This window comes from Callithrix jacchus, chromosome 11 (genome assembly GCF_049354715.1).
Source record: "Callithrix jacchus isolate 240 chromosome 11, calJac240_pri, whole genome shotgun sequence".
In the NCBI taxonomy this organism is placed as follows: Eukaryota; Metazoa; Chordata; class Mammalia; order Primates; family Cebidae; genus Callithrix; species Callithrix jacchus.
Genome location: NC_133512.1, coordinates 43721549 through 43738502, shown reverse-complemented (window position 1 = coordinate 43738502; position 16954 = coordinate 43721549). Strand labels below are relative to the sequence as shown.

At 37.3% G+C, this 16954-nt stretch overlaps 1 protein-coding gene across 24 annotated transcripts in view; it reads right to left on the bottom strand.

The window, feature by feature from the left end:
- Nucleotides 1–16954, bottom strand: part of DGKB (diacylglycerol kinase beta) — a 747505-nt gene that overhangs the window by 570640 nt on the left and 159911 nt on the right. For all 24 annotated transcript variants that reach the window (XM_078342642.1, XM_078342645.1, XM_078342654.1 and 21 more), the window contains one exon: nt 1998–2151. In XM_078342642.1, the coding sequence (XP_078198768.1) occupies nt 1998–2151 (154 nt within the window). The remainder of the gene's footprint in view (nt 1–1997; nt 2152–16954) is intronic.

Genomic DNA, 16954 nt, shown 5'->3' with positions numbered 1-16954 from the left:
CATAGCTCACTGCAACCTCTGGCTCCTGGGTTCAAGTGATTCTCCTGTGTCAGCCTCCTGAGTAGCTAGGACTATAGGCACCTGCCACCATGCCCAGCTACTACCATGCCCAACCATGTTGGCCAGGCTACTCTCAGACTCCTGACCTTGCAACCTTCTGATTCGCCACCGTGGCCTCCTGAAGTGCTGGGATTACAGATGTGAGCCACCGCTCCAGGCCTATTAACCAACACTTGTGTATTCTACTTTGTGACGCTACAGCTGGGTCTGTCTAGACCTATGGCTTTCCTGGGATCCCTGAACTCCGTGTAGGAGATTTTTAAGGTCAAAATAATTTCCATAATAATATTATCAGTTGCTTTTCTTACTCTTATTCTCCTTAGAGTGTACAGTGACGTTTTCAAGAGGCTATATGACATATGATACAGCAACAGAAACAGCAGCAGATATAATTACCTAGCTGTCTTCCATGAAGTCAGGCATTAAAGACATTTGCAATGATGCAAAACAATGCTACCCTTCTATTTTATTTTTTTATTTTTGAAAATAGTTACTTTTCATAAGAATGAGTTATTTTTTGTTAACAGGTAGTGGCTTGATTATTTTTGGAAGGTTTCACCTTTAATATAGTGATATCTATTGGGTAATCAAGAGATATCACCATATTAAATGTGAAATATAAATAAATATTAAATATGGTGATATCTATATCATTATGGTGATATCTGTATCAATATGGTGATATCAAGAGATATGGTGATATCTATTGGGTAATCAATAGATATTACCCACATAAAAGTAAGTTTCTTCAGGTCAATTTTTTTTTAAGAGTTCAAAGTGTCCTGTGATCAGCTAGTGAGAAACACTGCTGTAGCCATTTCTTCATTGCCAGGGGATTCCCGTTCCATCCATAGAGGGCACCAGAGAGAGATGAGAAAGCAAGGGAATTGGGACAGCGGCGTGGTGTGCAGGGGAGCGGGGGCGGGAGGAAGGGTCTGGTTCCACCGAAGAACCTGTTCCTCCTGTTGAATCTCTGCAGCGTTTCAGGCCGGTAGCACGTTGTCCAGTGTAGGATCTAGTCTGCCCGCCGACAAAGGCACAATGAGCTCTCCGCTAAGCAGTTTGGACAGGCCATGGTGATACACACTCCTCAGAGCTCTGAGTTCCTGGGCTATAGACCCGTCTTGAATTCCTGAGCTACCAAGGCAGCCAGGAAGTATCTTTTCCACTGAAGCCCAAGGGCGAGGTCCGCCTGGCAACCCCCTCACCTCAGAACTGCATCCCGGCTTCAAGAAATCCCTCCGCAGGGCTTCTAGGTTTTGATTACTGCCATCTAGGGGCAGGGCAGGTTTCCTGTGGGTCTATCTACATCACCTGTCTTCTCATTTTGCCTTTTCAGTCATCCAAAATAGTTTAACCAATTTCCTGTTTTACATTCTTTTGGGTAATATAGTGAAATGGCTGTTTTCCTGACTGGAGGGAGATTAATACAACGGGTATTAACATAATTATGTATCTATAAAAAATACCCATAAAGAGAGAACCACCATTTCTATGGTGACACAAATTTAAGGTATCTAAAAAACCAAATCTCTCTTCTGAGCTTACAAATCTAAACATGTGAAAGTATACTGGCAATTAGTACAATAGATATTAAATATTATACGTTTTTTATAGTTGCTTTGTGACCACATTTTCAAATACTCAGCAATCTATACTTACCTAGTTATTTAAAAAGAGGTTTTTATATTTGGTGGAAATATTTCTTCAAATTATTATCTAAACATAGAAATTTAAAGCAAGTGATAAAGATATGTTTTTTTCTAATTAGCTGTAATTATACTGGAAATATTTTAAATGATTTCCACAATCTTATTGTAAATGTCTAAATCCTGCAACAAAATAATTTTAATGCAAATCATCATTTCTCTTTTATGAAAACGATTTAGCCTTTGAGATGTTTACTACATATAAATGTTTAAAGTAAGCATACTTACCACCTGAGAGAAGAGCAGGCTTACTTTTTACCATTGGACTAGAATGAGGAAACTTGTTGCTAAATGACATGAAAAGGTGTGCAGTGAAATCATCAGGAAGCTCGGCTTCCAGGAATGTCTTCATGAATAGTTTGAAACCTTCAAAATCTATTGTCTGGAAAAAAAATGTAAACATATATTTTAAGATCCAACCAAATGATAAAATTTTGTGCTATGTTCAAAATTGTTAAAAGAAGAAGTGACCTCAAACAACTTTTATATCCAAGTTTAGCAAAAGGAAGGTGCCTATTTGAGAAATACGATGGGCTGTCCTGGGCTAACATTGGCAATGGGATATGCACCTCTTACCTGTGATGACATAGCAGGAAGAGAAAGAACTTTCTAGTTAGATATTTCTGTTTCCACAGTATTTGTATGCCTTGAAAATTTTACTCTTTGAAACTTTGTTTCCTCCTCGCTAAATTGGGAATAATAATCCCACCCCACATAGTTGTTGCAGTGATTAAATCAGGCTATCAATGTGAACAAGCCAATACAGAGTCATACACATACATACAGCAGGCACTCAGAGAGAAAGGAATTTTCCATCTTTTTTGCTTGTCACTAATGGTGATTATTGCTTTTGACAATGTAAAAAGAGATTAACCTTAGCATTTCAACTAAATGCCAAGCTCAATTGATACAACCCTCTAAAACTTCATATGCACACTTTCCAAAGAAACATATGTTAAGATCTTACTCTGATACTCATTGTAGAACTATATAAATGATTATTTGGAGAGAATTGTGGTGGTGTTGAAGATCTCCATACCTATTAGGGGAAATTGTGATGGAAGACACCTTCCAGCCTTACACTTAATTAGAGCGTTTCACAGGAGCCATAGTGGAGAACTTGGTTTCTCCTTGCAGATGACGACAGTAGGCCAGAAACTGACTCCTACCAGGGAAACTGAGGACAAGCATATGGGTACTTTGGGGACAAAGGCAAGAAAATGGTACTATTTTAAGTTGGCCAAAACTCCTTGTGACTGCAGGAACAATGGTGCGTGAGTATTTTCTGGGAAATATATATAGACGACGTGGAGAAGAAGGCCAGTGGAGTAGTCTTGGGATCTATCCAGCAGGGCATCTGAAAGGACTAGAAGACCTACAGAGAGGAGGCTGGAATAAAGCCACATATGTCAGATCAAGAGCGTGCAAGGGATGCGCCTTATAAGGAGCTCTTGAAGGGCAATATTTTTCACCCAGTTTAATGTGCTGAGATGCAACTAAAAATAGGGCAAGGAGGAAATTTGTGTGGCTGATGCTCTTGGTTTTTTTTTTTTTTTTTTTTTTTTTTTCAAATTCCTAGCAGGTAAGATTAAAATTAATTTCAGAATAGAAAGTTTGTTCTTCCTATGTAATAATAGTGGGGGAAATATATGGAGTATGACCACATTTATTATCGTATTATTTGTGACAAACCTAAAATTAAATACAATATTCAGGAATACCATTAGAGACAGTAAGGTTTTACAGATTTGGTCATGTGCCAATTAAGTTTACATATGATGTTTGCTTTTTTTAACTTAATGTAATCTCAGGTAATAAAACAATGAAACCAAAACTTCATTTATTAATAGTTCCAAGACTCTGCCTGTACCTTAATCTAACTTTTTAATTTAGTTTCATTTTGCTTATTGATTAATTCAAGAACACTTCAGATATTTATTTTGGTGGCAGTAGAAAGACTTCATTTTCTTCCATATTAAATAAATTACCACCATCACCACAGAATACTGTTAATTCTACTAGTAGTGTGAACTACATAACTGAAAACTCTGAATAATATAAAAAATGTTAATAATAGCCTCACGTAGGAGAGGTACTTCCAAAAAAGCAATTCGCTGCAAGGAATGCAGCCAACACTTCAAAATATGGCGATTAGGCCAACAGTCAGACACTGGATCCAAATAAAGTTTCTTTAAACAGGAGCACCTATTCTTACCAAGAATGAGCCTTAGAGACAGCCTAGTAAAGTCAAGTATTCCACATTTGTTTGCGTGAGTGACCAACATTGATAGCTAATCTTCAACTTGTATGAAGGCCCCTGAGGAACCAGGAGTTGATTTTATTGCAAAATTGCAGTAAATCAGTGGGATCAAAATATTCACAAGCATTGTGGTTAGAAGCAAAGTTACTGATGGTAACTTCCTTCTGCTCCTAGGTCTTCCATAGTCAGCATTTTGTTTAGCAGTATAACAGATGATAAGCAGCATGGTCTTTGAGGTCAGACTACCCGGATCAACTTTTGAATCCAACACAAGCTGTGTGGCTGTGAACAATGTAAGCTCTCCGTGTCTCAATTTCTTCATCTAGAAAATGAGAATACTACTACCTACTTGTTGATTTGTTAGGAGAAACACATTATTTACTATTTTTAAAGCATCAGAATGACATCTGGCACATAGTAAACACTATGTAATTAAGTACATTTTTGTGTAAAGAATCTCTATTTTAAAAATTCATAATTCCAAATAATATTTGAAGAAGCAGCCTCAAAGCCACATTACATCACATGTTTTCATATGCATTTAACAAGTGATGCCTGGTTCCTTGTTGTCCTTGTTGCTGTTTTAAAAGCTGGTAATAAAATGTGAACTTCTAGAAGAAGCAAAGGACTAGAAATTGCTGAAAGTTTTTCTCTGGATCTGCTTTTGGAACATAACTATACCTTAAAACAGCTCTTTCAAGACAAGATTTTAACTTGGTAATAACAGAAACAAACAAAAACAAAGAGTTCAGAATAAAACAATTGTGTTTTAAATTCCAATACCTCCACTCACCACCTGACTGATACGGGGCAAGGAATTATCTGCTCTTTAAAAGGAAAAATCTGCCAAATCCTAAGTGTGTGCTCTTTACACATCCTTTCAGAATCCATGCAGAAGCTCATTAAAATCGCCACCTGTAATTTAATGATGAAAGCCAGAAAAATAGCCAACCAAATGGAAAAATGAACTTTAATACCTAATGATGGAGGCAGGACACAGACAAATGTCTAGTCGATAAGGGAAGATTCACAGAGAACCTCCAATCTGCCCAGGTTATTATGCACAGGAGGCCTGTCTAAACATGCCCATGGTGAAAAATTCTGTCCCTTAACACATGCTCAGTAAGGAAAATAAACAAATATGGAGTGGCTCCGACTAAGGGCCCACGTGTGCACTGGAAAAATGGGGTGGAGCCACCAGAAATTCATCCCTTAAGCGGGGGAGAATCCTGGCCTCTTCAGCTCATGTATGGTGGCCTGGTATTCAACTTGTGAGGTGGAAAACCTGCATGCAGTACTCCTCTCTTTGCCAAGAGCTTTTCTTTCTCTTAATAAATTCCACCCTCTTCACCCTTCAATGCATCTGCATGCTTAATTTTTCCTGGTTGTGAGACAAGTACCTAAAGTAAGGAGCAAAAATTCCTGCATATCGTAGCCTATATGGGGACATGACGAAGGGTGAGTAAAATGTGAACTCTTTCACTTTCAAATCTCTTTCACTTTCATTTCTGGGCCTTCCAGTCCTCAGGGTTTTTCTGAAGTCAGAGGAAACTGCACACCCCCCCACCGCCCCAACCTCCCGTTGCTTTTGGGTTTGGGAATATTGGCCCCAGTCTAACTGAGTCTTTGCTATGGCATTTTCCTTCTTTTTTTCAGGAATGTATTGTTACCAATCTTTTCTTTTACAATATCAGGGGTGTTCCACCCCAACCCCAACAGCTGTCACATAAGGAAAACAGGCAAACAGTGGCGCCCTGCCCCCATCCCCTGTTCACTCCCTGCTGGGGCACGTGGTTGTGATTGCTGCATGTACATTCAGCCTCCAACAACCATGCAGGGTGGGACTGAGCCACAGGTGCTGCCCGGGCCCCAGGGCAATCTTGAGGTGTGCAGCCAGCTGGCCAGTGTTCCCTGACACACATCCATATACTTCCCCTCCCCCGGCCAAGAGGTCCAGCTCAGTGGACAGCAATTAAAAGTTTCTCTCCCTGTTGGAGAAAGTCATTTGCATAAAAACAAGAGGTTTCTTCCTCAGGCATTTCACTGCCCTATGCTTAAACTGGATTTTTGGTGTTATTTTGTTCTTTTTTTTTCTCCACCAGATCAGGAGTTAATGGATTGGTGTGAAGGTAGCTGCAGTTTTTGCTATTACCTAGATTGGAGGGGACCACAGTTGCTTTTGCAACAACCTAATAACACACCCCTGTGAGTATAGGGGGCTTCTCAATGCCAGAGGATTTTTCTTGAAAGGTGTTTTGTTAGGCCAGGATTCCAATTCACAAGATGCCCTTTTACCTCCCTTGTTTGAGAGGACCCAATTTTAGAGCTTCACCTGAGTGTTTGGCTTATGATAGGGAGGTAATTAATTTGTCCCAAACTCAACTCTAAGCTTTGGGTTGAAGCCCTAGGAAAGAAAACTGGATCTCAGGGGTCCAAGGCAGATGACAATGGTAGTTAAAAGGCACACACCACAGATGAGCATAACTAATTCCTGCAGATTAAGCCAAACCTCCTGTTTCACAGATTGAGGTCATGCAAGTATCCATGGCATATATGAGGTTTAGGGAACTCAAAGGCTACTTACAGCAGGGGAAAGGCAATGTGTGGGGGAGCTGTAGGTAATTCCACACCCTAGGCCCTCCTGTTAACATGAGTGAAAGCCACATTGAATTGACACCCACGGGTGGCACCCTGTTGTGGTCACCAGGACTCAGGGGTATAAGGATGAAAGAAGGAAAGAGGAAGCTTTTTCCTTCTTTTCTTGTACTGCAGGCATTCGCTAGGAAGAGAAAGGAACCAGGGATGCCTTGCTCCCTCTTGCTAGATGAGTAGCCATTCTTCTTCAGTCTGGCCCCTTACTGCTGCATCCGGGGTCCTTTGAAAAAAATGCCTTCTTTTCCCCCCTTGCTCCTCTCTTCACAGATGGGTAATTGTGTCTCCATACTATAGGACACTCCTCTCAAATGCATCCTTCAGACTAAAAAGTTAATTTCCCAAACCTTAAACTGGTTGGCTTATAATTGAGCTCAGGGGAGGGGAACCCAGAAGCCTGACACGCCAGCAAAGGGGTAACATATTTTTTAACAGTCAGGCTTTTGGCATCCCTCTCCCTGTGCAAACCAGTAAAAGGAATGATGAGGATCACAGTTTATATTCTCTGTAAAGCTTTAATGAGAAAGGATTTATGAGGTTGGTCTCAAGCCATAGCCAACTGGTGTGCTTTGCATGTCTTTCTATATGGTTCTGTCACAAAGAGGAGCACCTTAGGATGAGATAAGGACCTAGGACACCATAAGTCCACTGTTCAAGTCAGCCCAGTAAGCTGCCCAATAACAGACTATTCAGCAGGCCTTCATCTTGCTTTATGTCCTTGGGAGGGTGACCTGTTTTTGTCGCCACCATTTTACAATGGCGGCCTGTGTTCAATCCTGGCTTAGGGAATAAGTAGTTTCTGGTAAGTATCTGTGTCACTTTTACCATTTGCTGATTCTCTTCCCCTCACTTTATAATTTCTAGTGTCCTTTTGTAAATCTACCTTTCTCTGACCTACTTTAAAGGTTCTAGGTTTTGTAAAAACTGCTTACCACCCTTTTGAAAATACCTCATACACTCACAGTTAAGCATAACATTTTGAGACTTGTTGGTTTCAGCTGTGAGATCAGTTTTGGTAAAGTTCAAAAGCCAGAAATATTGGACATTTGGCATAGCTAAAGTTAGGTAACAAGGGATTTAAAAGGATTTTCTTAAAGAACACCCAGCTTAATTAAAAGTGGATATCCAAGTTATAGGTATATTTAAAAGGCCTTTATGTTTTCCTCTTAGTGGATCTTGTTTTTCTGAAAATAATTCTTTTTTCCCCAGTCAACTGAATTGCCTTTCTCTATTTTGTCTTGGCACTCTTAATGTACTCGTGAGGGACCCCAAGATAATTTCTGATGGCTTGGAACTTCTTGGGAAAAACAGAAAAGATATCATGTATTCCATTTTTGGAGAAACCCCTGTTTTCCTCATGGAACCCCAGTAATTAGAGGCAGAGAGATCCCTTTCAAAATCTGTTTTTGTCTTCCACCTATATCTACTTATTAGGTATTATTACCCCTGTTTCTGGATGGCTCCACCCTGAGGCCAATTATCCAGTAAGGAGATTGGCAAATGAAAAATCTTACAACCACTGGATCTTCTGTCTGGCTGTGTAGTTATATATGTGTTATGTGTATGATGTTTATATAAAAGCACTCTAATTAATTGGCCTAAAGAAAAATAAGTGCTTATATCAAATATCTTTTTCAGGGAAAATAAAAGCTGTAATACCTTTTAGTTCAATTCATACAGCTTTAATCTTTGAGAAATAAAAACAGTCTTAAAGATTACTGGTAAAATTCCAATGTCATTAGAATGTAAATAGGTGGTCTAAATTATGCAAATCAGATACTAGATTTGCTAAATGTTTGAAGATTGTAAACTGCTTCTTTGGGCTTTGAGAACTGTTTGAGTTGCCTGCTTTACAACTTGGTAAGTTCTGAGGACATACAGAATTAACCAAGCCCTTGAACAGGCTGGATGGAATCAAACTTTATGTTGCCTAGTGCATAACTAAAAGAACTTACTAGATTTTACATTAAAGTTAAAAACTGCTAAGAGTTACCACTATAAAATGTAACTGAGACCACTAAAAATAGATTTACATGCAAGATGTGTAAGAACAGGAAAAGTGTTTTCAGTAAAAGATTATAAGAAGGCATGGAAATGTAAGTACATTTTTGCCTAGGGTTAAATGATTGTTTTAAATTAGATAAGTTAAAATTAAAAGTGTAAAAAAGTTGTGGAAGTTTTTAAATTTAATATTGCACAAGAAATTCTGTGTATGAACATTGACTAAATTCAAATGATTACATGATTTTGTTCTGTAAATTCAAAACAATGACATAAAAGCACAACAAGGTTTCCTTAAGGCACTAATTTGCTCTTTAGCATAATGTGTAATTAGTTAAAAAAAGTTTTTAAGAATTTTATCTCATGGTCAAACTGGTTACAATTGGGTAGAATTATCTATAAAGTTTCTTTAGAAAATTCGGGTTACTAGTAAACTGATGTAAGGGTAAAATTTGGCTCTCTCCTCGTACAAGATTTTCATGTAACAATAAAGGATAATGAAAGATTTTCATTTTCCTTATGAATAGACTGCCAAGGAAAAGAAAGAGGAGACAAGAGACAAATTTTTGGGAAGCTAAGTCCTCCCTCTTAATGAGCAAAGGTTTTTGCCTGTTTTAAAATTTTGGAGTCATCATTTTAACAAAATAACTAATTTATGGTAATCTGGGATTATATTTCATAATATCAAGTGTTTTAAACCTCTAACACTTAAGGGACTTCCCAAAATCAAATTTCAGCTTCAACGTTGTCTTTCCTAACCCCTAACTTTTGGATGCTACAGAAGGTCCCTAGAGCAGCCAGAAGAGAGCTAAACAGTATTATTTAACATGGTTAGGTACATGGGATTGTCAAAATGATGTTTTATTTTCTTCTGGTTATATTTTAGTGAGTAATGTAAATATATGTTCCCAAATTGTATGTGATTTCTAAATTCTAATGAAGGTTGTTAAGTTATTGTAAACCACAGAGATAACCACATTTTGTCCACATTTCTGACTGTAACTATCCTGGTCATTTTGTTATTCACAGACAAGTGTTGTCTTCTCTTGATCCTCTTCAAAAGATGGCTTATAATCAGCTATAGAACTTTGACAGGTGTTCTCAAATACACATTTCTGATAACTTTGGAGATTGTAACATTGAAATAAAGGAAAAACATACAGGACTCATGAGGAGCTGAAATGTTCATGAATATCAAGCAGAATAAGAGTTAACTGAATGGACTGCACTAATTAAAAAACTGAAGTAATCTATTTTTTTTAAGCTTTTGCTTGAAACATTGCTGATCCTTGTTCTGTTATTCAGAGTCAAGAAAACTTTTATTTTGAACTATTTACAGTCTTTAATTATTAAGTAAGGTATACTCCTGTGAACAAAAATGGAAGCATACATTTATCTCTCTGCCTGGTTTCTCTAGAATTTTAAAACTATCTGTGAATATTCTTAACTTATGGCAAATATGTTTATTTGCATCAGTGCAATAAGAATTCATTTTCTTTTGCAAGAGAACACAAATGGAGAAACTGGTTGTTTTACCAAGACTTTGACTGGAGAGGTATGCTTTCCTTTAAGGAATCAAGCTCAACTTGCAAAGCTAATAAAAGCCCCTTGGAAAACTGACCTCATACCTTGTCTACACAGTTCTTGTACAGGGTTGCTAACCTGTGATCAGTAAAGAATGTCACTTTCTAATAAGCTCAAGAACTCTATATTCTCGGAATACAGGAAGTCCTATCTGACATTCCTTATGGAACAGAATTCCATCAAAACCAATTGTAAAAGCTTATGCAAAAATAATTATTCTTCCTGCATTTTATGCAAACAGGTCAAGTATAAAACTGAAGTCTATTTTTCAAACAACTCAGTCCCATCATGATTTGTTTTTAAAAAAAATGAGGACTGGGAGAGAAAAATTTGTTTCAAAATTTATCACACATTTGTCATGAAATTCTAGTCTCATTAGTTGTTTTCAATTTTTTTTTTGCCTACATTTTAGATTAACCCACTTATTCCTGTGAACCATCAAGCAATCTCTGGCTACAACTCAGAATAAACAAAAGGCATGGGTAATGTAATAATCTGGATCAATATTTTAATTCGGAGCAATTATCCTGCAAATCCTGCCAGGAGATAGGAGTAAATAGGGTTCCATAACCCAGAGGTTCCTATAAGATAAAGGGAGCTACACAAAGCCAAGCTCCATGAAACCAAATCTTAGCAGCATAATTATAGCCACCAGTTATCTGAGCATGCTGGTAGCCTTGGGATGTTTAAGCTGCCCTTACCCATCCCTCTTTGTTGGGTTTTAATATATGTCTTCTAATAATCCCATCTGTCTCTTCTTACCTTCAACACATCAAACTCTAGGTGCTCATGCAACCAGAGCCTCAAACATGGCCTCTTTTAACAGAGACCCTTAAATATGCCTTTGAGAGAGTTCTGACTGCCATCTTTCCCAAACAGTGCACCCTGTCAGCAGGAAGCAGTTAATATCGGTCCTCTTCCCTATTCTAATGGCAGTACCTCTTACGTGCCTCTTTAGAAGGGAGCACGATACAGGTAGGAGGCAGACAAATGCCTAGGCACATAAGGGAAGGTCCCTGGAGAAACTCTGGCCTGCCCAGGACATTGTGCACAGGGTGCTTGCTTAAACATGGCCACAGAGAAAAATTCTGTCCATTAACGTATGTTCAGTAGGGAAATAAATCAATGTGGAGTGGCTCAGACTAAGGGCCTGGATGCGCAATGGAAAGATGAAGCAGAGCCACCGGAAATTTGTGCTTTATGCAGGGGAAGAGCCTGGCCTCTTGAGCTCATGTGTGGTGGCCTGGTATTCAATTTGTGAGGGGAAAACCTGTGGGCAGAACCCCTCTCTTTTCTGAGTGCTTTCCTTTAACATAATACATTCTGCCCTCCTTAGCCTTCAATGTGTCCACATGCTTAATTTTTCCTGGTCATGAGACAAGAACCTGGATTTAGCTGAACTAAGGAGCAAAAATCCTGCATTATTAGCATTTCTCCTTATAAGCAATACAATTCTTCTTTACTCTTCTTTTTTCAGCTCTCAGGAAGATTTTCTGAAATTTCTAAACTACAGTTCTCTCTTGCTCAGGAAACAAAATAGTTTTATTTTCTTACAGCTCTGAGCCTTAATTCCCTCCATATAAAGTGGTAGATGAAATCAATAATTCAGGCCGGGCACGGTGACTCACACCTGGCACTTTGGGAGGCCGAGCCAGGTAGAAATCACCTAAGGTCAGGAGTTTAAGACCAGTGTAGCCAACATGGCAAAAAGCATCTCTATCAAAAATAAAAAAAAAAAATTAGCCAGGCATGGTGGCATGTGCCTGTTGTCCCAGCTACTTAGGAGGCAGAGGTTGCAGTGAGTCAAGATCACACCACTGCACTCCCACCTGGGTGACAGAGTGAGACTCCATATATGAAAAAAAGGAATCATTCAGAGTTGATTCAATGTAATAAAAATTGATGTGAAGCACTTAACATACCCTTGGGCACATAAAATATAAAATAAATAAAAGGAAAAGGAAGCACTATCTTAAGCTTAGATGCATTTTTAAGTTATCTCAATCCCTCCCCCTTTTTGTTGACACAGTCTTACTCTTCTTCCCGACACTGGAGTGCAATGGCATGAACTTGGCTCACTGCAACTTCTGCCTCCTGGGTTCAAGCGATTCTTCTGCCTCAGCCTTCTTAATAGCTGACATAATAGGTGCTCACCACCATACCTGGCTAATTTTTGTATTTTTAGTAGTGACAAAGTTTCACCATATTGGCCAGGCTGGTCATGAACTCCTAACCTCAGGTGATCCACTTGCCTCAGCCTCCCAAAACACTGGGATTACAGGTGGGAGCAACCCTGCCCAGCCAATTTGCCTTTTTACTGGTACAGAAAACTGTAAAGTTCGTTGCATCTTTCTGAATAAAAACTTCAGGTTTTGTGTGTCTCAAATACTTTGCTATAATTGTTCTGTGTCATACAACAGTGATAAGTTACCATTTTCATAAGGCAACAATTCAAAAAATATATATCTTATTTTGAAAAATAAAAGCCTATTATAGATATAAGAATGAAATAAAAATTTCCTTAGTTCTTACACTATTTCTATAAGGTGACATCTTATTATTTACCGCTGAAGTTTTACTGACAATGTAAATTTTTTTCTCAAACTTCTTCACTTATTCTTCGGAGCAAAATTAATTTATCTCACATTTTCTGGCATTAGACAGGACTTACAATGTGGTAAAACCCAAACCTCTTTTTTTTGTTTTTTTCTGAGACAGGGTCAAATGAAGTGCATTGGGCCAATCATAGCTCACTACAGCCTCAATCTCATGAACTCAAGCAATCTTTCACCTCAGTCTGCCAAGTATCTGAGATCATAGGCTTGTGCCACCATGCCTTACTATTTTTTTTAAATTTTCTATCTCAGAGCTTTCAATTCATTGAGAATTTTTTTTTCAGTGTGTTTCCTGGTTAATGCATCCCCTTTCTTCTCTTGTTAGTAAAATCTTTTCAAATATCTCCTAAAATTCGATGTTGTCCACACTATTAGACATTTCTGATAAATGGATGATGTCCTCATCTATACATTTTCTTTAGATCATGACTTACAAGAAAATTTCCAGATTTAGGCATCAGAGTTTCTACTGCTGTCATGTAACAGCCTTAGAATTGCTTTTTGAAGACTGTGACCTTTAAATACAATGAGATCATTTATACGCATATCAATGAAGTCATTAATGATAAAATTTCAATCAGACTTAACTGAATGACTCTTCAAAAATTGAATTGTGTAGGTTCAAACACAGCAATGCATATCCACGCGCACACACACACACACACACACACAAATGTGCAAAATTTTAAAAACTGCTTTTTCATTTTTCTTCAAGGAGCAGCCACAGACTATTTAGGGAGATAACAGAGAATTTTTAAAGAATACTGACTGAGGGAGCTGCTCAGATGTTCCTGCCAAATTGGCACAGATTCAAAGCACATTTCTATATGCCTTTCATTATTATTTCTAACCATCTGGATGCTTTGTTTATAAATCCCTGTTAATAATAAAGAAAAGACACTAGTATTCATCCAAGCAGATTCAAAGTGAATGAAAATAAATGTCATCACGCTATCATTAAATTCTTTTGGTAGTTTTTGGTTGTGGTTTTTCTCATATTCAGGAGCACCTACTCTGTAACTGTTGTAGGTGTTGAAGTAAAGATGATACTAGAACACGCAAATTTCTTTCCATGGGGGAGGTTATCTTCTAATGAAGGGAATAAGAAAACAGCAACATTAATGTTCTAAATCTACAATGTCTAATTATATTAAGTGTTACAAAAAATAAAGAAGAGAAAGATTTCTGAGGGAATGTGCTTGCCGTTTCTTAAATCTAATGATCAAGAAATGAGAAGCTATTCCTTGAGTAAAGATGTAAAGGTGATGAGGGAGACAGCTTTGCACCTATTTGAAGAAAGCACATTTCAGGCAGAGAAGACAGCTAGCACAATGGTCTTGAGGTATATGAACGTCCCTATTCTAGAGAAATTTACATAGGACCAATGAGAAGGAGCAGGAAACTAGAGCAGCAATGAAGGACTAGAATGGCAGGAGACAAGGTCAAAGACTCAAGCTGGGGCGATGTGTGGACTAGGGAAGGCTGCACAGGGTATCAGATCATCAAAAGAGAGTTATGGCTTTAACATAAAGTGAGTTTTTAGTAGAAAATTCCATGATCTGACATATTTTAACAGAACTGTGTGACTATAAAAATACTTTTTGTATCAGACAAAAGATTCCGTATGGTCAGTTTTAATGTTTTTCTAACTAGCTTGTATTCACCACTAATTAATAAATGACACCTAAAACACAAAAATGGCACCTAAATCTACAACCATTACAGATAAAGTAACTGTTTGAAACCACAAAGAAATTGCTTTATCTAATCAACAAATGTTGACTGAGTACCTATATTTGTAAAATGCTATGTGCCTCCTGGGCAAAGAACTCTGATGAAATTAGGTAGATAAAAATTTGAATTAAGCAGAATTGTTTGTTTGTTTGTTTGTTTTACAGTTTCCATTTCTATTCTGGATTCCAATTTATATGATTAACTACTTACATTAAATTGAAAAATTGATATCAAGGCCATTGAGTGAAAACATATTTATTAAATATGCAACATGGCATTTTTTTCTGAGATTTCAACATATAATTTTTTACATTAAAATTCATTTAGAAAAATACATATTTTAAATATGGCATTTGCTTATCTTGCACTATAATTGACTATTCATTACTTCACATTTCAGAGAGTTCCTTGATAGTCCCCTAAAGCTGTCTTGTAAATACTTCCTTTGAAAAGAAAGAGTGCAAAGTGTGAAAACCTTGAATTTTAATTTTCAAATTAGTTTTGGCAAATGAAAAATATTTTATCACCTTAGAAGCACATACTCCATTAACTTTAGCTACCTAAGAATAGAATTTATGAAGACTTAGTAGAAAGACAATTAGAAATACATTTTTTTAGCAAAAAATAGGAAATGGCAAGAAATAAAATACTACTACATTCTAGTAATTACAAAATGCAAACCATGGATTGGAAAAATTTTAAGCAGAATATTTTTACTATGATTTTTAATATGTAAAGGATCTATAGCTAACTGTTTTATACTTTAGCTAAAATCTATTTTAGTCTAATGTGACACTGTCTTGTCACACCAGACAGTTTTCGGTGTTGTCACTAGGACAGGAGTGAGTGTTACTGAAACACACACATAAATCCTCTATCATTATTTTCTCCTTGAAAAATAAAACCCAATAAAAATGTCTTGAACACCTTTGTATATATAATTTCAATGAATAAGACTAATTTTTAATTAGTCCTTACTTGTATGTTTACTTTTAAAGAAAATCTCCACAGGTGGGGTTTATAATGCACACATATGGGCAAGCAGATTCCATGCAAAACTTCTCTTTCCTGAAGGGCTATATGATCCAACACTACTTTGCACCACTAAGCGTAAGACACAGTCTTTTACATTATAGGTCCTCATTATGTAACACCTTCCAAATGTTAGTATGTTTCAGGAACTGCACTAAGTATGTTACATGTATGCTATCATTTAGTCATCACAATACCTATAGACAAAGAAACTGAGGCTCAGAATAATTCGTTGAATTGCCCAACACCAAAAGCTTCTAATTGACACTGAAGACATACATATTTCTAACCTCAATGTGCATTATAATTTTATGGACAGATTTTGCAATATTAACACAAGGAACAAGGTAATTAGCCACTGGTTTATCAGTATTAGATGCATTTTTTTACTGGCGTGTCAAATTGGTCTGCCATTTCAAAAAAAAAAAGATATACACAAATAATGTATAACAATTAAAAGTAAAGGTATGATTATTCAGCTGCCCACTCTTGAAAACCCTGTGTTGACTGTAACTGTTTATGTACCCTTTGACATTCAAAACATAACCTATGACTTTTTGTTGTACATATGAAATGTGTTCAAATCTGCCCGGCCCCCATCTCCATTCTGATGCCCATTGTCATCTCAGTGTTCTTACTTGATTGTACTTCTCCCATAACTCCTCTGTAGTCTTGTCTTCTACCCAAGTCCATGGCCCACATTGCTACTGGAGATATTTTGTAAATTGGGAATTTAACTTATTCACCTAAAAATATGGTATTTTTAACCTATAAAAATTAAAATTCTTAGACAGTCTAAGTCTTTTTACCAAAATGTCTAGATTTGTATTCCTTTAGCACCCTGCAGTGCTCTTTTGCTCAAAAAAGTTATTTCTATTTTTTTATTTTCAGACAGAGTCTCATTCTGTTGCCTGAGCTGGAGTGCAATGGTGTGATCTCAGCTCACTGCAACCTCCACCTCCAGGGTTCAAGTGATTCTCCTGCTTCAGCCTCCCAAGTATCTGGGATTATGGGCACCCGCCACCACACCCAGATAATTTTTGTATTTTTGGTAGAGATGTGTTGGCCAGGCTGGTCTTAACTCCTAATCCTCAAGTGATCTGCCTGCCTTGGCATCACCAAGTGCTGGGATTACAGGTGTAATCACGCTTGGCCAAAAAAGCTATTTCTAATGATGAAAAAGAAAAAGTAAAAACAACAGATAAACCTTGAAAATAATATTTAGATGTGACAGAGTAATGTTGGTTTTAACTTATACTTGGAAAAGTACAAAAAGATCACCTAAAAACCCCAGCATTATTTTTTCA